At 45.7% G+C, this 25,951-nt stretch overlaps 1 protein-coding gene across 13 annotated transcripts in view; it reads right to left on the bottom strand.

The window, feature by feature from the left end:
• The window catches only part of LOC135896760 (SRRM2 protein homolog rsr-2-like), a 249,410-nt gene that overhangs the window by 13,793 nt on the left and 209,666 nt on the right, over positions 1 to 25,951 (bottom strand). For 7 of the 13 annotated variants that reach the window (XM_065425259.2, XM_065425260.1, XM_065425266.2 and 4 more), the window contains 3 exons: positions 20,332 to 20,427; positions 3,941 to 4,027; positions 899 to 1,006 (listed from right to left, as the gene is read on the bottom strand). In XM_065425259.2, coding sequence (XP_065281331.1) covers positions 899 to 1,006; positions 3,941 to 4,027; positions 20,332 to 20,427 — 291 coding nt within the window. The remainder of the gene's footprint in view (positions 1 to 898; positions 1,007 to 3,940; positions 4,028 to 20,331; positions 20,428 to 25,951) is intronic. The other 6 variants (XM_065425261.2, XM_065425263.2, XM_065425264.2 and 3 more) reach the window with 6 other exon arrangements.

The following is a 25,951-nucleotide window of genomic DNA, read 5'->3' as shown; positions in this document are numbered from 1 at the left end:
TTTCTTCACTGTTCACTAGATGGGTGAGAACTAAGATAGCCTAACTTCTTGATTACTGGTTCTGGACTTGCAATGGCAGTACTACCACAGGAGGAAGGCAAAAACAAACATGATCTTAAATTTGAAAAATACTTGACAAAAATTCACATTTTTCTTTCTGCTTAGATTCCAAAACTGGATGCATGAAGAGCACTGCCCATGTGATGCTTCCCAACTCGTTTGGTTTCAAGGCTGATTGCAGCACTAGTGCATGATGACAAGTTGGATGCCTCATCAAAGTGAAATCACGAGAGCAATAGAATTAGCATGGGCAGCGCTTCCAGTGCTGCCCCATTTAGGAATCCAATATACGTGGAAGAAGGCGGAGCTCTGGAGAGATTTACAAAGTTGCCCAAATTGCTGTAGCCCACTGTGGTGCCCTGCTACAATACTGCCAAGGCAAAAAGGGCCTTAAACCAGTAATTAAAAAGCATTTTAAAGATTTTATCAGCAAGCAGACTGCAACAGCCACTTGACCCCCTAGTGTCTGATGTGCTGAAGGGATAAGTACTGGAGAAAGCATCTTCACATCAGTTAAACTTTATTTTAAAAAGTTCTGTTTCAATTCTGTATGTTAGTATTTTGTTTTACTATGAATGAACCACACGGTTTCAACTTTCTTTTTTGACACTTCACACATTTTGTATGCCCTCTGCTGTATTTATAAATAAACAAGTCCCCCAGTGCACCTCCATAATATTGAACAAAAAGATGTATACCAGAAATTATTGTTTCCTGAGTGTGCCATCAGCCACACAGTGAAGACTGCCGACATGGGCCAATAGAGGCAAGCACACCACCTGTTAGTCACCCTGGGAAAAGAAAGCCCTGCCCACACATGCATTTGCAATTCATTTACCTGGTTATGCGCCTCTTATCTAGAAAGCTTGGGGACCCTTTGCGGCGCGGAATGGAGGGACTACGTGCGTACGACCTCGAGCGAGACGACGCAGACCTCGAGCAAGACCTGCAGGTGAAAAGGCTTGCATCATGGGAGGCCTTCCAGTCACTTGCTTGCGTTGCTCGTTAGAAAGCAAGAAATGGTTGCAGTGGCATTTGTGTCCCTCATTAAAGGGGGCACCTTGCTGTTCACTACTCATGGTATTACAGGATAGGTGCATGGGTTCGAAACAGTAACACTGTACTAGCAGCAAGATGTTATACTGGTTAGTAAGGTATTTTAGCATGAAAGTAAGGAAGCGAGAAGCATGGGCACACATTCCAGCAGCCAAAGTTATTCTAGATGTGAGCCAGTTAGATTGCAGAAGAAAGGACAGTTACACACAGAAGACAGTTCCCCAGGGCAAGGCTTGAATTGCTATGCCACCGGTGGCCGCTGGTGGCCAGAGGAGAGCATACGTGTCACTGGTGATGACAAAGCAAGCCACGGTGAGGCGTGTGCAATGAGGGGGCATGCTTAGCACTGATGCTGCCATGTGACACACCTTGACTGTCGATACTCTCTCTGCATGATACAGGCTTTTTATGACGGCACGGTCTGGGTCATGATCAGGCTCATTATGTAGACTTTCTCCATGTGTGGTTTGTTGTACAATAAAGCCTTGCTATAGCAAAGCTGAAAGTGGCACCAAATCATGTGTCTTGTCTACACCTTGGGAGATGTCTAAATACAGTGGAATCACATTAATTCAAACTTCCTGCTAATTCAAACTGCCACTATGGTCCTGTCTCCATCCTGTGTATTGCAATGTACAAGAACACCGGGTAGTTAAAACTCGTGTATGTTAGCGCGAGGTAATCTGAACAGGCCACCTGACTACGGTTCTGCCAGCAGCGCACATGCCCACACAGCTGACAGACCGAGCAGTGCACCGAGCGCTGTTGCTGCTGCAAAGACTGCGAACACAGAAGTACAGCCTCTGAAAAAGTTTCCTCACCTGCTCGATAATTCAATCTTCCTCAAATAGAAGAAATGTTTAATGGTGACAGGAACTTTGGATGCCATACGGTGTCTATCTATTTCCTGGACTGATCCATAAGCGCTACGTTAAAAACATAGCGGCCAAGAACAAGACTGTCACTGCTCTACTTTTGGGGCAAAGGTATGATATCTGCACTTCGTGACAATGCGCATTGAGCCGCGTGACTGATGAATGGAAAGTGCACCCGTAGCCTCAGCCACTGTCAGACATTGCCCATATATATAAACTGTGGTCAATATCGAGAACAAGTAGGTGTTCTTCCAATGAAGAGAAACGTAGAACAAATTTCTGTAAACGAATTTTCCATGCTGCTGCAGTTGTGAAAAAGAATCAAATTGATTTTACTGTCAGAGTTTTTTTTTTTTTTGTGCTACCAGAATATCTTGACATTTTTGTGCCCTCAACCATGCTTGAAAAATAACTCAGCAGCTGTAAATGTTTACAGCTCGTCTTTCAACAGGATGCACAAGTATTGTACCACACTGTGTTCTGTCTGAGTGCTTCCATTCAGTGCTTGATTTTGAGCTGTTTAATTCAAATGAATTTTCAGACCCCTCTGTGTTGTAATTATCAAGGCTCGGCTGTACATGGGAATAAAGAAATGGTTTGTTCAGCATTCAGTCAACAATATTGGTGAGGCAAATTAACATCTGCTATGTGCTATGAGAGTATTGTCTTTTAGTTAGCCCATCAATATTTTTTAAAGATTACCAAAAATTCGAAAAAGAAAGGATACTTGATAACAAAAGACATCACACTCGTGTAAACTGTGTCAAGTACAGGGACACTGACCTGCCTTGTCAAGCCGTGTGAAGCTATTCAATGTCCCACTGCTCACTTTATCTTAACCAACCATATTTTTGTGCTGTTGGAATTTGTCAAATGAAAGATGGCGATGCACCATCTGATACCTTTGCCTGCTTCGTTTTCTTTACTATCATGCAATGTGCTGTTAAAACCACAATCTAGAATATCTCCTCGCCATAGCCAAACAAAAGCTCGTGTAAACAGTTATCTATGAACACTTAACTTTTCCCCACCACAACAGTGCTGTGCAATGCCCTCCCTGATCACATAGTTTCATGCACAGACCACAAAGAAATTCCTCAATAAATTATTCACTTTGCATAACTTCCTCACTCCTGAACAGGTGTATCACATACAATTTGAAAGCATGTTTAACACTACATTCCTGAATATTTTGTTAATTTCGGTTTATTATTATTTGTTCTGTGTGACAGGATGTGAACTTCTTGCCTGTAATATTTGCCATCAACTGCTGTGTTACTTTGTATTTACCTTGAATGTACATTTACTTTTAATGAAAAATGGTTTTGTTTTGTTTTGGTTTCTTGTCGTAGCTGTTGTAATCGCTCATTTCTGTTAAATTTTCCATTCTGTAATCATCCTTTGTTTATATGTTTCTATGTCCCCCCCTTATGTATTGCTGTTGGGCCCTTAAGAAGGAAATAAACAAGAAAAAAGTTTAACCTGTATAACCTTCCACAGTGCTGCAAAGTCTAAAGCCAGTGTATTTCTTTTTAAAAAATGTATCACTTTAACGCGAACCTATATGATCTTTTTCTCTCTATCGTACATTTCATTTTGAGGCTGATGTACGCACGAGTAACACCAACAGCAAGTTCACACAGTTTGTTCCAAGAACAAGCACAGACTGGAACACTGCTTCCACTGCCACGGATACCAATGTGTTCGAGGTTGCCGTTTCTTTTATGTAATACTGTTGTTTTGTTTATTAGTAACTTATATTGTGTACACTTTGCTGCTCTTTATATTGACGTATTTGTAATCCCTGCTCCTCCCTGTAAATGCCTCAGTCCAGAGAGCGAATGAATGACAGTATCACCGCTCGTGCATCTACCACAGAAGGTGTGCATCCACTGGGTGCAGAATTTCGGGACTGCAAAGAGGAAATGTGCAGCTCTCCCTGAGCTCACCTCGAGCTGTAACTCCGGCTGCTGTAGGAGTGCGAGCGACTCCGCTCGCGAGATCGCGTCTGCCTGTGCTCCGGGCTTGGGGATCTGCTGATTGTTCAGAAGGAAATGTGCGGTCGGGTGGGGAAAGAGGGCAAGAGGCCAATCAACACCCACTCACGAGCTGCCTGCACAGCACGCCCCTAGCGGCGCCACAGCAAGCGGCAGCACTGCACACGCTGTCCATTCACGTACACATACGAGCCCTCCTGGCCATTATCAGACAACTAATAGTGTTTCGAGCCAAAATTATGCTAAAGCGAGACCCTCCGGTTCTTGGTGCTGCGTGCCGCTATGAGAACTGCAGGCACAGTGCAACAGAACACGCCTGAAGCACCGTGCATGGTTTGCCCCTGCGACACTCGTCCATGGCTACCCCTTGGTCAAGCAAACACCCCTGCTTACGCTGTTTCACCACACCTCAAACAAGTGACAGCTAGGCACTTTTCAAGAAAACAATGTGTGATACCTGAAAAAATAAAGACAACGCCTCTCAGAAACACAGGCAAGACATTCAACATGCTGCTCCTGAAATGACCATGGCTTCAGATGTCAAAACTTGGACTGTGATCATTTCAGTTTGAATGAAAAACACCACATCGAGTTCTTCTCAAGCAATTTTACAGTGATGGAATGACCTTCACAACATCCCAAAAGGTATCCTCGCCTTGCACAGCGTGGGTACACATGCAACACGGGTTGTTGTGGCACACAGTTCACCTTGCTGCATCAATTGCTGGCCATGTCAAAAGGACTGCCTTTACAAGAATGAACGACCGATAACACTGCTCATGCTAAGTTGCTTGTGATGCAAATACAGGGCGTCACATGCGTCTCTCACGTAGGTGCCATCTTGAATTTTTCTTCAATATCAGTGTGTACTTTAACAACCAATTTGCACCTAATAAAACAATTTATGTTTTTTACTACTTCTTTGTAACAGGGTACAACTGTATACCGCTAATTTTTAAACAGGACTTTTGCAAAATACTAACGGCTTCAGGTATGCTGTAAACTACAGTTGAACCCATCTATAGTGACACCAGTTTTAACCATGTCGAATAAGTTGATGCACCTTCAAGTTTCGCATGCATTGTATGGTAAAATAAACAGCTTACTACAATGCTTCCATGTTGCATTATCGGTTCTAACAATTAAATCTGTCTACCAAGTGTGTGCGCCAAAAGGAAAAGGAATGTAAAATTCTTGAAAACAAAAAGAAACATAAGCCAGTTTGTCGCACCCTCCTTTGTGTTGCATACCTCACACCGCTTGCCTTCGCATCACCTACAAAAATAAATAAATGAAAGAGGGGGCTACATTAGCCTTTGTGCCCCTCCATCACACCTCTCGGAGGGAAGACTCAAGATTTAATTGCTGCAGCCAATAATCTCGCATGGTAGCATTGTAGTAAGTGATTTATTTTACCATAGAACACACAAAAAAAGCCATACTGACGGGCTGCTTATTGTTACATCATCCAAGTAAAAAAACACCTGAAACTGTTTATGCTAGGGATGCATTTGATTGTACTTCTTTCTGTATAATTATGTGTTTGAATGTTTGTTCTCCCTGCTTCTTACATGCAACCTGGCTATAACAATTGGATTTTCTTGGCACTTGAATAATGTTATAAGTGGGTTCAACAATGCAGTCTCACAATATGTTTGGCAGCGAAGTAGTGACTACAGTGGGTATCAGCCAATCAGGAGCGCAATCATGCAAATGCACTGTGTTTCTCTGCCGTGCAGCGTCGTCTGCTCTCTAAAACACAGGCGGTGTGAAAGTGCTCTGCCAAAGGCAAACTTCACCCTCACCTCGACAGCTCAAACGTGAGGTAGCTAAAAAGATACCTTTGCATCCCCTTTGCATTCAGTCAATGCTTTTCGACAAATTTACAAACCGTGACTCGCATCAGTGCTACATAAATCTTTGCCACATAAGGCTGTGATGCAGATATACTTTACTGTTCTATTTGCCATAACTAACATTCCGAAACAATTTGCCTCATGCTTTTCTCACCTTGTACCATTGCACAAGCAAGTAGCAAGCACTGTGGTGTTCATGCCAAACTTGTCACAGCAGTGTTACCTTTTATTGAAGCTAAACTCGTCTGCATTGCCAAATTTCACAAAACAACTGGCTTACTGCCTCCATCTGAAGAGGAGTTGGCTGGTTTTCTGCAAGACTGTTCTGTTCATTAAGAGGAATGACACCATGCTACTGCACACAAATACATACATAGCCTGTGCTGCTAGCTGAAGTATATACTAACCGAAAATAGTGTGATTCAACTGCAATGTAAACTCAAATGCAAGAGCCCCCCCCCCTTCCGTGCGTTATTACGCACCACACCCAGGCAACACTAGCCTGCCACATCCAGTGTTCACAAAAAAAAAGTTTCTGTGGCATTCTTTTTTGAAAGGCACATCCCCATGAGCGATAAGGCAACTCGCCAGGCGCCGTTTTGCAGCTCGCAGACTGCCGGCTGACAGCTGGCAAAAGGCGGGGTCTGCCTGTTGCACAGTACAGAGGATCTCCCTGCGGCACAGTGACGTGGGCACTCAGTGACAGAGGAGTGGCCGCAGCTATGCTCACCGTCGCTGATCACTCGCCACCGATATTGTCACTAGGCCTTTTCCGGTACACTTGGAATCTGCAGCGAACGGCGCTTCAGAACGAATCGCCGACGTTTCCAAGCAGCAATGTTTTGTTACCGTTGTCACCGCTTTACCCTCTTATCGCAATAATTTCACACAAAGAAGAAGACATGTTAATATTTGTGGTGCCGCCAGCTGTGATTTGAGCATGAGCAAGCCATGATTCGCTGTCTGCCGTCGGTAGCCATGTACTGCAGCTGACCTTGACTTGTATTGGAACTCTCATTACGGCTAAACGTTTGACCGTGGACTTCAAGCAGAATGCTGCAAACTTTTTTTGCGACCGAGTCCGAGGAGTCTTCCGATGGTTTTGAGTGATGAACAGCACTAATAAATCTTTGGCTCAATAAAGTTCACGTTATATAAAATTTTAAATCCATGCCCACTGCATTTTTTTTCTAAAGGGAAAGTTCTGTTGTCGCCATCTTGAATTTTGGTGCCGTTCCGGGATAGCCCCCCCCCCCCCCCCCCCCACACACACACATACTTTTCCGGTAGTTTCAATGTGTGCTACCATTTTTGTGGCTTCAGCAAGCTAACGTTTGCGCTCCTTGAATTTGGCCTAGGTCAGCAGCTTCTTTCGGCGGGGTAGTTTTGCACGAAGTTTTGATGTGCCCACTTGGTCAGAATAATTGCAGCAGAAGAAGCCGATGCAAATCGAGCTGGTGAGGCCCAAACAGCCCAAGGCACGCTTTGTCATTTTCCTATAGAGCAATGTTTTAAGACAGCAACAAGAAACCAAAACGATATCGAGCTGGTGGGCGACACTGGAACACAATGCTGCCAGACCAAGATATCATGCTCACTTCACACCACTTACAGTGTACGGCGATGCATTTTGGTTATCCCCTACTAAAAGCATGCAGTACACGCTTCCAACAGCGCTGCCCCACACGTGCCTTGAAACACACAGGTGCAGATGCTTATCGCAATAAGGTTGGTTATGATACCTATGAACTCAATATGTGACGACATGCGAAATCTGCAGTCACAGGAAAAGGAAACTGAGCATTTAGGGCCACCATGGCACAATAAAGGCTTGTGAAGACAGGGGCCTGGCCTTGTAACTTCACCGACTTGCACCTGCCACATAGAAGTGATGACGATGGAAACCGAACCACAATGACGAGGACTGCGTCAACACTGATAACATACTACTGACGAGGCCAAAAAGAAAACTATCGAATTGGACCATAGCCGGAAACAGAAAAGAGCAATGGGAGCGCAATGGGCAATGGGTCTTGCAAGAAATTGACGAGCATGACTATTTACAACATTTTTAGTGCCATTTACAGTTCCAATTAGCTCTTCCAACTTTTAGTTCCAAATTTAGTTCCAATTAACAAGTTTTTCTAAAAAAATATAATCTGTGCAAAACCAACAGACTTAGAGGCGCTTGTCCCATTTAAGCAATTTCCGTTTACCGAAATTCTCGTGTAATGCGCTCGCTGGCATGATGTTGTTAGCTTGACAGAAGGTAGCAGCCATTATTTTCACATATAAAGAAAACAACATAATAAGGTTGGCTCCTAAAATAAAATAAAAATATTCGCACCATTCTCATGCACGTATCCATGCAAAATCACCCTTGTGCTGAAATGTTGTTTTTACTGTTACAGTGAACACTAAATGACACAAACAGAAATGTGTATGGAGCCACATGGTGATCCTGCACCGTGCTGGCACTCATAGTAGCGTAACTTGATTAAGTAAAGTATCTTGTATTTCACAAAGAATCGATAAAAAAGTAAAAGGTACTACTGTATGCAGGTAAGTGGTGAAGTAGAGTCATAATAACTAGCTGATTTAACTTGGCTGCACTTCAAAAGAACAGGCATTTTTACAACCAATGCAAGAATAGCAGAGAGTTGAGTTGCACAACAGCAGTGCCAACAGAATAGGCAGAGTGCAATTGAACAAAAAACACCATGCAGATGTAGCAGAACAGAAACTGCGCTTTGCACTTCTCTCATGTGTAGCCGGAATGTTCAGTGCGTTTCGACCAAACATGTCGCATTGGAGGGCAATATATCTTCAGTACATGCAGTCAATGGGTTTCATTACCGAGCAACTGGGCCACATCACCCGCAGTGAAGTGCCACCATGTACATTCCAATGCTCACCACCGACCACCCATCCACACTAACAGAGACAGTGCTACCACCTATAGTCTGATCTCACGGCCAATAACAACACAGGTCTTGCGCAGCCTTCTTTTCTGATGTGGAAAAAAAAGAAAAAGAAAGAAAAAGAAAGCACACGAAAAAAAGAAAAAAAAAGCAATGTCACAATCAATCCCCGTGCCAGAAACGTAAGTGGACTCGGACATAAACGTTGTCATCTAGAACACTGTCCATATCATGCAAGTGCAAACTAGGTACACAGTTTTATAATGGTTTGGAAGGAGAACCGTTACAAGATTGCACTACTTTGAGGTTGACAAGGACCGAAAATGAGTGCCAGAAGATGCTGACGCGTCGGGAAAACGATGCAGCCACTCGTTCTCAGTGCCCGTATTCGACGAGCTTTGCATTGAGATTGATACAATCTTTGGTGTGCAAAAGCACTGTCGTCATGGCATTTAAAAAAAATTTGTTCCACGGGTTTTACAAAACGAAGTCTTCGAAAATCTGAGGTTGCTTTAAATACTATTATAGATAATTTCTCAACATCCTCTAGAACTTTTTAATTGACATTTAATTGATTAGATAAGTTTATAAAATTAGCTAATTAATGATATCCGTGGCCATTGAACAAGAAATAACAGTGACCACCATGAACACCTATCAAATACTGTTAACAACCTTCGTGTGGTGCCCTCTGATAACTTTTAATATGTGGCGACATTAAGTTAAGATAGCGGAATATCGCAGAATAAATGTGAAGTTACTTTTCTTGTCATTGCATGTTTGCCAGCATTTCACATCGCTTGCCGACAAAAAACATCTACGACGTTTTTTAAAACAATAACGCGATAAAAATATTCACTGACTTCACAATCTGTGTCTTCAACCAATAATTTTAGTAAGTTCAATGGTTCGGGCTTACTTGCAGTTATACCACAGGCACCATAAAGCCAATGTAAAACACTGACTGATATTTGGGATGCTGAACGAGTTTATTAAAATTTTCGAATTCAATTTGCTCAAGTCGCATTGTAAACATTGTTGCCATTCACAAACGCAACTTCAGATGTTTGCGCTTTCGCTGTACTTTTAATTACGACCTCCATTTTGCCGCCAACCTCGACTAAAACGGATGCTTTACATCCTTGGCTTGTGTTGCGCAGTGGCAAAAGCCTGATTTTGTGTGGCGTGGCTGTGCAGAAATTCGTGTAGCTGGAATTCAAATTTGAGTCACGATTACGGTTACCATTGGATATTTGCGACAAGTAGTTTCACAAAAGCAAGCAGGTTGTTTGTCGGTGTGCCATAATATCATCATGGTAACTGGACAAGGCACACGTGCGAAATATATTTAGAATGCAACAAACACGACATTCGTCCATTAATCGGCGCGTGTGTTCCAACAGAGTGCATGGGCGAGTGGTAAAATGTGAATGAAACTGATGAGCGACATGCAGAGTAGACTAAGCGTGGCCTTCCTTCCCGAATGCCCCAGGAAGTGAGTGTCAGTTCAAATCATCTTTAGTTTGTCTGTGTGTATGCAAATGCGTAACACTAACATTCGTAATGCACTCTATCGCACAAAATGGTCTTTATTTTCTTGCAACCAAGTTTCAGTTATGCCGCCAAACACACCCACACTTCGATGACGCCAAAGCTGAAACAAATTGCTTAGGCATCTCGAGTAGTAGTCATTTACCGTTTCCATGCCTCGAGTTATACGTGTGCAAAAGATATGTAGGCACCAAAAATACCAACTGTTGCGCACCAAGCATATTGCTTTCTGCCGGGATCAGCACCCGTTCGGTGCAGAAGTTCAAAATTGCAGCGTCGAATATGGCATCGAGCGAGGCTGGTCTTTCTCGCTGCCACGCGTAGCCATGCGCACACTGGCCATGCACTAGCAGCATCTCATCGCATCTCTACCTCTCTTGCTGTGGCATGTAGCTGGGTGTGCACCCACCCAAGATCGCAATCTGTGCCGCGACACATATCGGTGACAATACTTGCGCGCGGTGTACTATAAATCAGTCTCTCTCTCTCTCACTGGAGCGCACCATTCTGTGCTGGCACAGCTGGGCGTGACTTCCGAGCTTGCATGAAACTGGCAAGCCAAGCCAGCGTGCTTACACAGCGGAGCCACGGGGCCATGAGAAAGCGGCAGATCAGATAGTTTTGCTTCCAATGGCTGAATGTATCCATGTTTCTGGCGCTGTGACAAGCTCTGTCAGCCGTATACTTTGATGGGCTTTATGACAATATGAGAGAGCCGAGTGGAAAGCTGAAGTAGAAGACTATCACATTAGAATGTAAAAATGCTATTGTAACGGCTGTTATGTCAGGTGCTCAAGAGTCTCACGTTGCACATGCTGGGGAGTCTGTTGCTGTTGTTATATTGATTTTTCATCGCTGGACACCAATGCCTAATCACTCGCATGCACGGTCACACGAACGGTGCCACATTGAAACAATTGTGTTCGCCCATTCCGATACCCTCTCACCAGCCAGTTCCCCAAGAATGGTGGGCGAGTGTGCAAAACGACCGTGCAGCTTGCCAATCTCGAGCCAAAGAGGAAGAGCCAACTTCGCACCCAGTAACCCCTGCATTAGGTGGCATTAGCAGTGCAACACTCGCGCCCTCTCTCAATATGCTGCAACCATACCGACCGCCACTGGCACTTAGCTACACAGAGAAGCCGCATTACAGAAGATGCACAAGCCATGTGCGGAAAACAACATCAGGGGACATGCGAGAGCCGAGCTTCCCCACACCCTTCAACTTCATTACCGTATTTACTTGCATAATGATTGTACTCACGTAATGATTGCACCCCTGAATTTTGTCGTCAAAATTAGATTTTTTTCTTTCCAGTGTAATGATCGCACCCCAAACTTGCTGCAGTGATGTCTCATAAGCCAAGTCTAGCTAATGATGATCGCGCATACCACCCGTTGAATGCTGTCGAATTCTACATGAATGACTCTACAAGACATACCAAGTGGTCTGCATGTACCAAACATTCTTAAGCAGACGCCCCATTGCCTTCCCGTCATCACTTTCTGCACTTCCATGAAAAAAAAAACTACTACTAGCCTTGGCTTTATTATTTGTAGGCTTTATAATGGTTGTGGTCAAGAACAACAGCAGAAAAGGTGCCTTTTGATTCTTCTCTTCTGCATTCATGGGCACGCAACATATCGTGAGCGGTAACGATAGTAGCCACGTTTACACTGATACGTTAGAAGTGTACCCTATTCATATGCCGACGCTTGCAACACAGCCAAGATATTCGCCCACCCTTAACGGAAATGTGCCGTATTAGGATACTGGTGAAGAAAAATGCTGCAGTTTCCACAGCATGCCCGCCATGTGTTTCTATGTCACTGGCAGCTAAGCACGCCCATCTGTTTCTGTCCCCTCAAAGTGGACATGGCTAAGTTATTGCCGCAAGCTTGCAGATATTAACAATATTATTCATTACTGATATGGAAGAAACTGATTCAATGCACATAATGTACTCACGAGAAGAAGAAAAATTGCGTTCAGCTTGCTCCGCCGGCCGCCATTTTTGTTTTGGTGCGCCGCACTGTTACAGCGGCAGCGGCCTGTTTGTTGACCTCTTATCATCTCGCAGCAAATGTGAGATAAAAGAAAATTCTTTTTCTTTTCGTTAACCAGCGTAATGATCGCACCCCTGAATATGCATAATTTTTTTTTTACAAAATGTGCAATCATTATGCAAGTAAATACGGTACAATGAGGTCCAAGTGTACATCATATTTGCTTGCGTCAGACACCTTAACAGATCACGTTTGCACAACTACAGTCAAATCTCGACATAACGAATCGCGCAGGACTGGCGAAAATCGATCGTTATTTTGAAATATCATAATGAAAAACTTGCGTTATAAGTCAGTGGACAAACCTACTCTCAAATAAAAATGTTTCACTCACTTCAAAGCTGCTTTATTTGAAGAAATTAATGATTTTCTTCTGGCGCATGCAGCATGCACAACAGATTATGAGTGCGTCTACATCTTCCACTTCGTGCAATACCTTATCGGGTACGTCATTGCACCAAGGGATGAAAGTGCAGACTTTGTTCATGTGCACTAAAACATCAATGTTCGACACAATTTCATCTTCTGTGTTTGGTGACCCACAGTCACCTTCCTTTGGGTTGTCATCGTCACTGGAGATGTCACGAACCCAGTTAACAATTTCTTCGGTTGTCAGGTCCGTCGCCGTTAGTGCTGCGCTGTCGCTCTCCACATAGTCGTCGAAGGAAGAGACGGCGGGCAGCAGTTCCGCAACCTCGGTCCACAGGTCTCCTGGGTTGTTGTCGGTCACCCCCAGGTCATCTTCAAGCTGCACAGGCACTTCAAGCTGCACAGGCATAAGTTCTGCTTTTTTCCAGCAGTTGCTAATGGTGGACGCCTTCAAGTTCCACCAAGCTCCTGTGAGAATTTCCACTGCCTGAAGAATATTGATTGTAGTCGGTTGCTTCAGGCGGAGGTTGATAATCAACTGCTGCACAAGGCGCTTACGGAAATCTGTTTTCACGCTCCTTATAATGCACTGGTCTAGGGGTTAGAGCAAGGACGTGTTGTTTGGCGGCAGAAACTCCAAGCAAATGTGCATCAAGCGAACATTCACAATGTGAGCAGAGCAGTTGTTGAGAACCAGTAGAAATCTTTGGTCATCCCTCCTCATTTGGTTGTCAAGTTTGATGAGCCATTCGGAAAAGAGTTCTCTGGTCATCCAGGCTCATCTGTTGGCGTCGTAGTCGTACGGTAACAACATGACGCTTTTCATGCAGCGAGGCTTCGTGTACTCGCCGATGATGAGCAGTTTAATTTTCTTTGTGCCTGTTGCATTGCAGCAGAGCAGGCGAAGATGCGACTTCTTCCCTCCTTTGCATTGCTGCCCTCTGAAGTGCATTGTCCAGTCTGGCAAGAGCTGATAAGAACATGCGGTCTCATCTGCATTTAAAATATTGTCTTCAGAGTACGATTCAGCCACCACTAGAAAAAGATACCGTAAAAACCTGCGTATAATACGAACCCGAATATAATACGAGGTGAAATTTCTGGGACGAGAAATGGAAAAAAAAAGTTTTACCCGCGTATAATACGAGTGAGAGAAACTCGGGGAAAACATTTATTTAAATCGGACTCAGCACTTCATTCACTGTCGTCCTCCGCTGCGCTTTCATCGGACAATTCCTTGTCTGACATATCCTCCCAGAGGTACTCGTCCTCGGTGCCATCGAGCGCGTTTGAGATCCCGCACTTCTTGAAAGCGCGACGCACAAGGTCTTCTGGGATGCTCGCCCATGCGTCCACGATCCACTTGCACTGCGTAGCTGGCGATGCCTGCTTCAGCCGCCCAGTCGGCGTCACTGCAGGTTCACCTGACCGCATCCACTCTGCATAGCACCACTTCACCGCGTCCTTGAAAGGCTTGTTGACGCAAACATCTAGAGGCTGCAGCTGAGACGTCATCCCACCCAAGATAACGACGAGTTAAGTATTACAATCACGCAACAGCTTCTTCACCGAGTCGGCCAACTGGCCACGAAACGCGTCCAGCAAGAGGATGGACGGGAATGACAACAGTGCACCGGGCTGCCTACACCAAACGGACTTTATCCAGTTGAGCACAAGAGTCTCATTCATCCACCCTTTCTCATGGCATTTAACGATGACATTTTTCGGCAGCTCACCTTTCGGCATTGTCCTGCGCTTGAAGACGACATAGGGCGGGAGCTTGCGGGCGTCTGCCGTGCATGACAACATGACGGTAACACGCGTCTTCTCATTCCCAGTGGACCGGACACAAACTTGTTTCGAGCCCTTTTCGTGCACGGTGAGGGGCGATGGCATGTCCAGATAAACTGGTGTTTGGTCAGCATTGCCGATTTGCCCTAGCTGAAAGTTCTTCAACTTGCGCAACGAAATAACGTGGTGCTGGAAAGCCACCAGTAACTCTTCAAACGATTCTGGCAGCTTTTGCGAAATTGAAGTTCTCCGGCGCAATGAAAATCCTGCACGGCACATATACCGATAAATCCAATGCTTGCTTGCTTTGAAGGTGGAGCTCGTTAGGCCTTTTTCTCTCGCAAGCTCCCTAGCTTTTGCCTGTATGAGCTCCACGCTCACAGCAAGATGCGCGGCTCGCTGTTCTCGGACGAATTCCGTCAGTTTGAGTTCAATTTCCGGGAATGTCCCATTCTTCGGGCCGTGAAAGCTTCTTCGCGTTCCGCTGCACTCGAAAAGTACTTCTTTTTGCCGTCGCCATCCGCAGATGCTTCCCTTGGTGACGCCAAACTGCCTCCCGGCCGCACTGTTGCCGATTTCCTCTGCCGCTAAAATCACATTTCGCTTGAAAGCTGCCGAGTACTGCTTCCGTGCCCCTGACATCGTGTTCCTTCACTAAAAACGATGCACTTTGCGAAGCGTGGTTAACACGTGAACTGCCAAGGTCCGCACTCAACAAAGAAAGAAACGATGCCATTGCCATAGAGTTTCCTACAAAATTACTAGAGGGAGCTCTGGCGCTAGTGTCTATGTGAGCTACAATGGGAGCGGTTGTCCCAGCATGGGAATTATGGGAAGTACATAGATTTGCCTAAACTTCGTGCTTTTGGCTTCAAACGGCTTTGTGACTTTGTAAACTCGTCTTTTTCAACAGTGTATTGCGTAATAAACAATTAAATAAACATCATTAAAGTTGCCCGATGGTAGGATTCGAACACAGGGACTCCAGTACAGAAGCCTGATATTGAAACCATTAAGCCACGGATGCATGTATCGACAAGCGACTGAAACGCACTTATGAATTTATCGCGGGCATGCCTCAGACTAGCTTCAGTTGTAAAACTCCCCGTCCGCGCGCTTACAGCCGCTGTCGCCACTTCTGTGACAGCCGCCAGAGGGCAACGCTGTTCCGTCGGGCTCCACTGGCATCGTTTCAATACCAACTAGGCCAATGTGAAGTTCTTCCACTGCAGACGCCTCGTCACAGCCTTGAGCTCGTGCGAACGGGCAGTTTGCACGTGTTTCACGCTCGCTGGCGTTCTCCCTGGTCCGAATTAGTGATACCACGAGAAAGCGGTATCCACCTACAGCAATAACATTTATCGCACCAGTTCGTTAATACTGAAAGAAGGGTAAACTGCACGGAAGGAAGAAACGCATACAGCGAAGCGCAGAAGCTGCGTTTCTAAATGTTGTTTCTTCCTGTCTTCTTAACGTTTCGGGCAGTTTAGGCTCACGAGCCTGAATATCTGGCCAAAGTGCGTGATTGTAGGATGATCTTCATCCCCACCGAAGCTTCTCACCATGTCAAAGAAGCGCTACAAAAAGAAAGACGAGGTTGGTCTTTGTACACACAAGCGACACACACACAAAAAAGAAGTCTGATTTTTTATTCCGTGAAGATGCTTAATCAGCGAAGCTGAAACGTGCGGCCCCTGTGTTTATCACTGGGTTAATCCCGAGGGTTCATTAAAGTATTTCTCAGTTATGAGGTTGCACACACAATCGGCTGCGAGAGAGAACGACGTCACTGACGGTATGTCCGCAGTTGTCGCTTGCGTTCGATGTCTCGAGTTTGCTCGGCGGCGTGGTTAGCAGCCTTCGCCTGCGATTTGCTGCTTGTGATTCTTCGAAATTGAATTTCTTCAAAATTAAATCTTTCCGTTACGTATTACCATGAGTGGCTCATACTTCCTTAAGCAATGGCTCATACCCCCGTAAACGCGGCCTCCCCATTACAATGACAGAAGTGAAGTGAAATTCTACGCTGGAAAGATGAACGGCCGCACAGCCAGCTGTGGAAGACGATGACGAACGCGGGAGCAGTGGCACGAGCGCGTGCCGTTGATTTCGCAGTGAGTTCCTGGTCGGCATGAGGAATCGCTCTGTTTCACGCTGAGCAAAGCGTCGCATTGCTGGGAGCACAGAAAAAGTGGTGCGCCGAACTGTCGACATCATTCCGATAGCGACCTATGCAGCCAGGTACGCAGCACGTCGGCATCGTCTGCTGATATTCTTAAGAAACTTGGCGAAGGCTACAGTTTCACGGATGACATGCTTGCTGAAATTTGCCGCCAACAAAGAACCACAGCATACACCAACGCTGCACCGCGTGCTTAGTCTGGCCCGCCCGCGTAGCCGGCTATAGTGAGGAAGTGAAGCCGGGCGCGACTGCAGCGCCACGAACATGCGGGCGGGTGGCGGTTCCGCGCAACGGTGCCGAGTTTTAAAACTGAAGCTAGTCTAGTAACGTTGGGCATGCCAGTGCCTTGAGACGCTTGGCGCGTTTCGATTTGGGCACATAGACAAGCTCAATCGTTGCAATGAATAGCAATTGTACGCGTTCCCGGTGTCTTCTGCACTTCGAAGATTATAGATTGCGCTGAAATATACGACAATAAGATTTATATAGCGTAATATACAAAGCCATAAAAACGTCTGAATCCACAAGAACGAAGATCAGACAAATCCATGTACTTCCCATCATTCCCATGGTAGGACGACTGCAGTGCCAGAGTTCCCTCTAGTAATTTTTGTAGGAAACTCTATGGCCGTAGCCACGCTGCAATAGCAAAGGCAAGCCGTAGCCAAACAGCAATAACAAAGCCAAGTCGTAGCCATGCAGATATCACGAAGCCAAGCCGTAGCCACAGAGCAATAACGAAACCAAAACTTCGAGCCGAACTTTGAAATTTTTGTCCGGATCCGCATATAGTACGAGGCGGAAATTTGGGACGCTAATAACAGGAAAAAAACCTCATACTATACGCGGGTTTTTACGGTAATTGCGCTAGAAATCCGCGCCTTCACTGTCAGCAGCCTTTTCCCTCACCAGGGTCTGACGCTGCAGTTGAGAGTGCGCTCCAAGAGGCGCTCGACATCACAGAACACTTCCTACTAGACACGGGCCTGAGTCTGTCACCAACCAAGTCCGAACTTCTATTGTATAGGCCCACCCGACGGGGGGTTAGGTGCTCCACACCCTTAGATCAAATTCCCATAGCCCTCTATACGAAGGACGGACAACAAATTCACAGAGTGGATACCATCAGGGTCCTCGGACTCTTGCTGGAATCTCGCGGGGGCAACTCACAGACTATAGCCCGCATTACTTCGAAGACGGAGAATATGCTTCGGCTTATCCTCAGGGTCTCGAACCGCAGAGGGGGTTTAAGCGAGAGCAATCTACTCAGACTCTACCACGCGTTTCTGATGAGCCACGTTAACTATGTAGCCTCCGCGTTGCGCTGGTCTAAAGGGGATGAGGCCAAAATAGACGCCCTCATGCGCAAAAGCATCAAGCGCGTGCTGGGTTTACCACTCACTACCAGCACCGCGCGTCTCATGCAACTAGGCATGCACAACACCCTATCAGAGGTGATCGAGGCCCAACGAGTGGCTCAAATAATTCGACTATCATCATCGCGAGCGGGGAGACGCATCCTCGAATCCGTTGGATGCGGTCACCAGGAAATCACGGAGCGCAACGTGACCCTATCACCCATGGTCCGAGATACGTTCAAGGTAGATCCCATGCCACGTAACGTCCACCCTCAATACAATGTAGGGCGCCGGGTAGCCAGGGCTCGTTCCCTGTTAAAAGCGGCTGCTGCCACTCCGAATCTGGCATGTTTCGTTGATGCCGCCCAGTACGAGTGCTCTGATCACTATGCCGTAGTTTCGGTTGACTGTAATGGCACTCTCATTAATTCAGCATCCGTGCGGAAGGTTTCTTCAACAGTAGCCGAGCAAGTTGCTATAGCTATAGCACTGAAGGACCCTCTACGTTCCAATATCTTTACAGACTCCAGATCGGCAGCCCGAGCTTTCGCCTCCGGCTCGATCTCAAAGGAGGCGGCGGCCATCCTCGGCAGCGAGGGGGCTGCTGGTTTTCATAGCATCAAATGGTTCCCGGCCCATATGGGAATCAATGTACACTCTGAGCTTGTTAACGCCAATGAGTTGGCCCATGACTGTGCGCGAGGTCTTACACACCGCGGCGGTTCAGGTGGACTCACGGGCGGCGACTTAGGGCTGTATAGGGATTCGCTTCTCACCTTCCACGAAGTCTTGACACATTATCAACTTGCTCGGCGGGCCTTTCCGCTACCACACCCTAAACTTAATAGACCACAATCGTCGGCGTTTCGCATGCTTCAGACGGGGTCATTTCCCTCCAGGGGCAGATTCAGTCACTTCGCGCCTAACGTAGAACCCCACTGTCCAGACTGTGGGGAGGCGTACTGCTCCTTGTCCCATATGCTCTGGCAATGCCCTGCGTTACGCAGCTCATCGCTAACCACTCTAACCGACTGGGAGGCAGCCCTTAAGAGCGGCGACCTCTCAGAGCAACTACGGGCTGTCCAGAGGGCCTGCGACAGGGCGGAGGACCACGATCTTCCGACCCCGATGTGGGTGCGGCCCGCGACGGCTACGGGGACTCCCTGAAAAGGGGGGTACCCTAACGCCGGTTCCTCAGGACCATTAATAAAGTTCTTTGTCTGTCTGTCTGTCCCTCACCTGAGACTACTTGCGAAGTTATTTCGTTCCTTTGGTGGAAGCGAAAAAGCCAACTCGCACTGCCATCGAACTCGGTTATTTCAAGTGCATCGGCAAATTCACTGGCTTTTTCTTGGAGCCTTGGGCCAGACACGGGAGTGTTTTGCAGTCTGGCATTTTTGAAGCACATGAGAACAGCTTGGTTCACATTTTGAATGTTTCCCAGACGCAGCTGTTTTCTCTTAGGAGCGAGTTGCAATTACCGGTGAACCTTGACAATCTTGTCTCGGTCTTTTCAAATGGCTGCGACGGTAGATGGGGCTATGCCATGCTGTTTGCAAACATCAATTTACTTTTTTCCTGCATCGATTTCATGCAATTCGTTCAATTTGTCCTGCACAGAAAACTGCTTTGGCTTCTTCTTGGTGCAGTCATCCAGCTGCATTCATCACTGGATTTCACGCGAACATTGCCAAACGTTTGTCGTGAAGTTCTTGGTGAAGTTTGTGGTGAAGCAGCTGGCACTCGACATGGTGACGATGATAGCTACTATGACATAACGATAATGATAGCTACTGCACTCATGGTTTCTCTGTTTCACGTGAGAGTTGCAGCGCTGTTACTTTTAGTCGAATTTGCAATACTGATGCTTCTCGGTCATAAAGGAGAAAATAAGCTACATGCGCTATTCTGATGTATGTGCTATATTGAAATTCGTAGTTCTGAAATATTTTTACATTGAAAATATAGGCAATCTGGCGGGGATCTTTAAAATATTCGTAAATTTGAGAAATTCGTTAATGTGGGGTTCGTAGTAACGAAATTTGACTGCATATCTATTTTGGTGTAAAGTTATTAAGTTACCATAGAAATTTTCAGGAACTATTGCAAAAGAAATGTATAGCCCTAAATTAAAATTCTGCTTAGTAAGTAGCATTCATCTTGCTCCTTCAAATGCCGGCTAGTCCTTCCTACGGGCACTGACAGCGAAGATTAATTGGGAAAGGTGTGCCACAATGCAGAAACTCACTTGCGGTACGAGTTGTAGGATGGGGAGCGCGAGTCCCTGTGGCGGCGGTGTGGCGAATTCCAAGGGGAGTGCCTCGGGCGACCCTTGCTTCGGGACCTGTAGCAAGGGAGCACAGATGCAGCACCTGACAGACATGCTGTGCATCGCTCTGCACAGAGGGGCCACAATGTGCAACAGAGATGTTCCGACTAGGCAAAACGCTGCACAAACAGCTTCAGGGGCCCTGACCTTCTCGTATACATATGAGGCAACCCCAGCAGTAGTTTACTAACAATTTCAATGCAAATGACAAAGATTTGAAAACACTGAAATGGGTAACAGACAGACAAGACGCTGCCAAATATCGGAGCATCAACAAAAACACGTGTGCAGAGCAACTATAGAAATATATTTCTTATCTCATTCAGCATAAGACTAGAGATATCAGTATTCTGTTTGTGGCGCAATTTGTTTAGTATTGAAAGCGTAATATGATTAAACATTTGATATCCATAATTTGTCCAAATGTTTTTACTAAACATGGTTCAGGATGGCAACTACAGTACGCCAGGCAGTTTTCTCTTAATTGCGCTAGCTTTGATAATGAGTTGTACTCATTAGTCTGACACTTTCCTGTCCGCGCCTATAGTCATTGACAATATGTTGCTGAGGGTTTCAACTTAATGGACAGCTAGCGCCATCCAGCACATAAAAGAACTATTTTTCAAGTTTCGCTTTTGTATTTCCTTTTTTTTCACCATGGGGGGATTTTTAAAGTGCCTTTTAATCGCGCTTGATGAGCGCTCGTAGTTTTTGACATGGTGTCGACGTTGCGCGCAGCTGCACTTCGGAAACGGCGAATTTCAATGGATTCTGATGAGTCTGCATCAGAATTTTGTGATGGTGGTAGCAGTGGAGACTCTGGAGATGATTTTGATTCATGCGACTTCAGTAAGGACGGTTAAATGTGTCACGTAGCCCCGGAACATTGACAGGTATCCGCCGGTAAGTTCCGTTTTCTACTCCGAACCATTTCATTGCGGCTGCCATTAGATCTCAAGACATCCGGTGTGTTCTAAAGGTCGCTGTTCTTATCTGGAGGGTGTCAACGACGTTTGGACAGGACCGCTTATCAGCGGCAGCAAGAAGAGTGGAGTTTCGTGCGAGAAGAAGGCCGGGAGTTGACCTCGGCATTGCGCTGCACAGTGCTGCACGGTGCTTCGTAAGAGCCGTAAACTTCTGCACGCTGTTCTTCACGGCAGAAATGATCACAGAGATATGCAGCATGACTAACAAATATGCGTGGATGCATATTTTGGAGAAGCAGTCATACAGTGAGAGAGACGGATCATGGAAAGAAGTGACTCCTGATGAGACAAAGAAGTTTATCGAACTTCTCATTTACATAGGTATCATACAAGTGCCGCACTTGCACTGCTACTGGAACACACGGAAATTATTTTCTGGTCTTTCGCCTTCGGTAATGTCAAGAAATCGATTCAAAGTGTTGCTTGCATTCCTCAGTGCGTCTGACCCCGAGAAGACAACTGCCGCATCCCATGGCAAGCTGCAGCGCGTAGCTTCGCTGCTGAAGCACATCAATGCCTCATCCGCTGACAAGAGGATGGTAAAGTCCAAAGGCAGATCCAGAATTCGACAGTACATGCGAGACAACGTTATCAAATGGGGATATAAATGGTGGGTTTTGGTGGACTCCAAATCTGGTTACGCTGTTCAATTCAGTGTATACACGGGAAAGCGCGAAGCACCTAGTGCACGTGGGCAGGCATTCGATGTCATGACGCGGCTGGCAGAGAACTACCTGGACAAGGATACATAATTTATGTAGACAACTTTTACACATCGACATTCTTGTTTGTTCACTTGTTGGAGCGCAAGATGCTTGCTTGTGGCACAATGCGCAAGGATCGTCGGGGCTTTTCAATCGAGCTGAAAGACACTCAATGGGGAAAGAAAGCAAAAAGAGGAGATGTTCGGTGGCTACGGGATCAGGACATTCTATACATACAATGGAAGGGCAAGCGTGTTGTTCACATGATGTCGACAGCCCATACAGCCAACAAATTCGTACTTGCGAAGTGCAGAACAAAATTGAACAATAAGTGGGAAGAAGTATCCGTGAAAAAACCGATGCTGATTGACAAGTACAATGTGGGCACGCTCGGCGTCGATTAATCAGACCAGCTAATTGGGACGTATAATGTTCTGATGAAGTGCATGCGCTGGTGGAAAACGCTGTTTTTCCACTATATAGATATTGCTGTTGTAAACAGCTTTATTCTATTTGATGAACACGGGCAGCAGCATCCCAAAGTGCCGGAATTGTCAAGAGGTTCCCGCTTCAATCAGTTCGTGTTCAGGCTTAAACTGGTGGAGCAGGTCCAAGGACATGATGAGCAACAACATCCAGACCCCAAGGCTCCTCCCGCTATTCCCGCTACAAGTGCCCCTAAATATCAACAGCACAAGCCCCAGAAGCTATAAAGACACAGGAACTGCAAATTGTGCTATCAAGAACGGAAAGTTGAACAAAAAAAACGAACGTTTTCTGCAAGACATGCTCCGCGAACTAGTGCTTCACCACATCATGCAACTGCTTTGTACAGTGTTAATAACGCCCCAGCTGAGGTGCAAGTTTTGCCAGCCAGTTGCGACAGCGACGGCAACTTTTCTTGGAATGGCACCGCTACGCTCTAGCCTCGTCGCCGTTGTGACTGAACGCGGTCGGCGGACCAGCTATTGTTACTGAGCCGCCGCCACCACCCTGGTCTGCTGCGAGCGGGGGAGTGCTCGCTGGAACGTAGTTCGAGGCTTCTTCCCACGCGCTGTCCAAGACGCAAGACAATGGGCACCCGGCCGCGCTGCAAGGGTCAGCTTAGGGAATAAAAGGCACCTTTCCTGACACAAGCCCCGAGTTCTACGAAGTTCATCTGACGTCGGCTCCGGACCGTGAACCTCGCGCAAGGAAGTGTGTCTGTGTGTGTCTGTAAACCGTCCCACAGAGAGGCAACTTGTTTACGATGACTGGACAGCCGTTTCCGTCACCTGGGTATCGGGGGAGGAGCGAGTGTTTATAAACCGCTGTTGTGCAGCTGCTCAGTACACTTTCTAAAGCAGTCATGTTAGACGTGTACTTTCTCAAGCAGTCATGTTAGACTGAGGTACTTTCTTTCGCAGTCATGCTAGACTGATGTAGATACTGTAAATAAACCCATATTCCTTGTTCTCGATAAGAAGCAGTCCTTCCCTTCATCAACGTCCTCAGCGTGGATACGTTGGACGACGGCATGGGCCAGCTACCTTCTAATTCATGCTGGACTCCAATCTTGACAACGGGTTACGAGCGAGGGGATTGAGCCTCCAATCATAACAACGGTCGCACGACAGCCACTAGGGCTAACATTTTCCTTTGTATAAAAATAACTTGTACAGATAGAAAGTTCATATTTTTAGGAATGTTGTATACAGCCTTTTTCTTCAAAATGTATATTTTGAAAATTTTTTATGTTGTTTTGGTGCAAAGCAGCATCGACTTTGTTATGGAGTTTTCTTGATTTTGTTACACATTCTTTAATGAAGTAATTTTTTTCAAAGAATTGTTAATAAATGTTCGCTTGCAAATAATACCATTACAAAGCACATTCCTTTTTCTAAATATTGATATTATACAATCTAATATCAAGCATTTGGTGTAGCAGTAAAAAAATTGTTTACTAGACCACCCGAAAACTGCTCATTTTCCTGCGGACAGGAAAGTGGCAGAAGAATGGCAGAGTTTGTAATCATACTTAGATCTGAATAATTCAGTAGTGCACGAGCTGTATGGAGCTGGGTGCACAATTCTCTTCTGTAGAACTGCCAGTCTTCGCATGTTTTCTGCAGTAGTTGTGGCTCGTAGGAGAATTCCAAAATTGAGTAAAGAGGAAAAAGCACATTGTACAAAATTAAGTTTGCTGATTCGAGAAGATAAAGCAAGTGATAACATATAATACCAGTAATTTGCAATAAATTTATAATTGTCAAGTTAATTTGCTCATTTCAGCTCATATTCTTTGTAAAATATACACCCAAAACCTTGAAGGACTTCACTAGACTTCGGTGGCATAATTATTGAGCATGATAGGTATTAGTTCTAGGTGTATGTTGTGGGGATGAAAAAATATAGCGTTAGCTTTAGCGCCCTTTATAACAAGAGTTGTAATGTGCCTACTTACTGAGGTCCTGCAAAGCTTTATTGGCATTCATAATGGCAACAGCACGAACAAGACGACGACGGAATTAAAGGACACAGGACAAGCGCTGTTTACTGAAACATACATCAGGCATATAAGCGACACAGGCGATCACATTGTCGATCGAGGAATGCACAATAGGGCCACATGTATACAGGGCATCTGTTACCGTATCAAACTATCTAGGTACGTTGATTCCTGCTGAGAAAGCGCGATCGAAGGCTGGCTAATGCACCACGTGCCCTTTCGCTCAATGCTGGTTTCTTCCACGACTAATCTCGTGGATGCATCAGTATGCTCCAACAAAATTGTTGTCTCTTTGAGCAGAGCCTGACACTTACATTGCCAGCAGTGGGAAGGCACATGTGCATAATCGTTCTTGTCCAAAGACAATTTATGCTAAGTCTTACATTGATGCACCGGCTGGTTTGCCCTATGTACACTCGCCCACACTTGAGCGGGAAAGAGTGCGCCACATTCGTTGTGCAGCCTACATACTTATTAACATGTTTCACTTTGCACCTTACGTTAGAATTACGTTCTGCTCCGCTTTCTCGCCTTTCAACCACCGGACAAATAGCACTCAATTTTCTAGGAGCCAAAAAGACAACCTGCACCCCACGACAACCTGCAACATTCTTCAGGCCATGAGACAGGCAATGTGCATAGGGTACAACTACCACATTCTTCTTTCTGCTCTTTCTTTCGGCCTCCTGCCTCCTTGAGTTTTTTACCCATTTAATCAACTTCTCAGAGCTGCCCGTTACTATGCTACATGCTACACGGTTACCGAGCTTCCTCCAGCCTGACCACCTGATATGCGAAGGCATCACCCAATGCATGTCCACATGTTTTTACCAGGACAGCGCGATGTACACAGATGCAACTGGCATGTTTTACAACTTTGGAATGACCTGAGGTGAAGTTCAACAGGGGCTGGCAGAAGGGAGAAATATTCTCAACAGGCATGATCGTCTAAAAAATGTAGTCTAAGGTCAAGGTATTGTAGAATGACAGAAAGCTGAGCTAGTTGGTAAGGATTCATTATGCAAAAAAGAGAAAGACCATTCCTGAGCTTGCGCAGATGAGTTTTGTGTCTTTTTTCTTTTTCGCCTCAGTGCTCCCTTCAGTTGATAGTCAGTGTTCGTGTTGTCCACTTCTCTACTCTTGTGTCCTGTCTGCACGCCTCACCTCTTTTTTGCATAAGGTATTGTAGTTCATCCATTTCTGGTTGCTCTGAGGTGAACCTCAAACCCTGACCAAGCTCACTAGAAAGACCCATTATTTCGTCCACCTTGTTGGTAGAGTCGTCTCTTAATTAAAACCGAAAAATCATTAACATATCTGAATATCTCGATGGCTATCCCAGAAATACGCTGGTCTAATGC

Source organism: Dermacentor albipictus, chromosome 2 (genome assembly GCF_038994185.2).
Source record: "Dermacentor albipictus isolate Rhodes 1998 colony chromosome 2, USDA_Dalb.pri_finalv2, whole genome shotgun sequence".
Lineage (NCBI taxonomy): Eukaryota > Metazoa > Arthropoda > Arachnida > Ixodida > Ixodidae > Dermacentor > Dermacentor albipictus.
The sequence above is the reverse complement of the archived record's forward strand: the minus strand, read 5'-3'. Positions and strand labels throughout refer to the sequence as shown.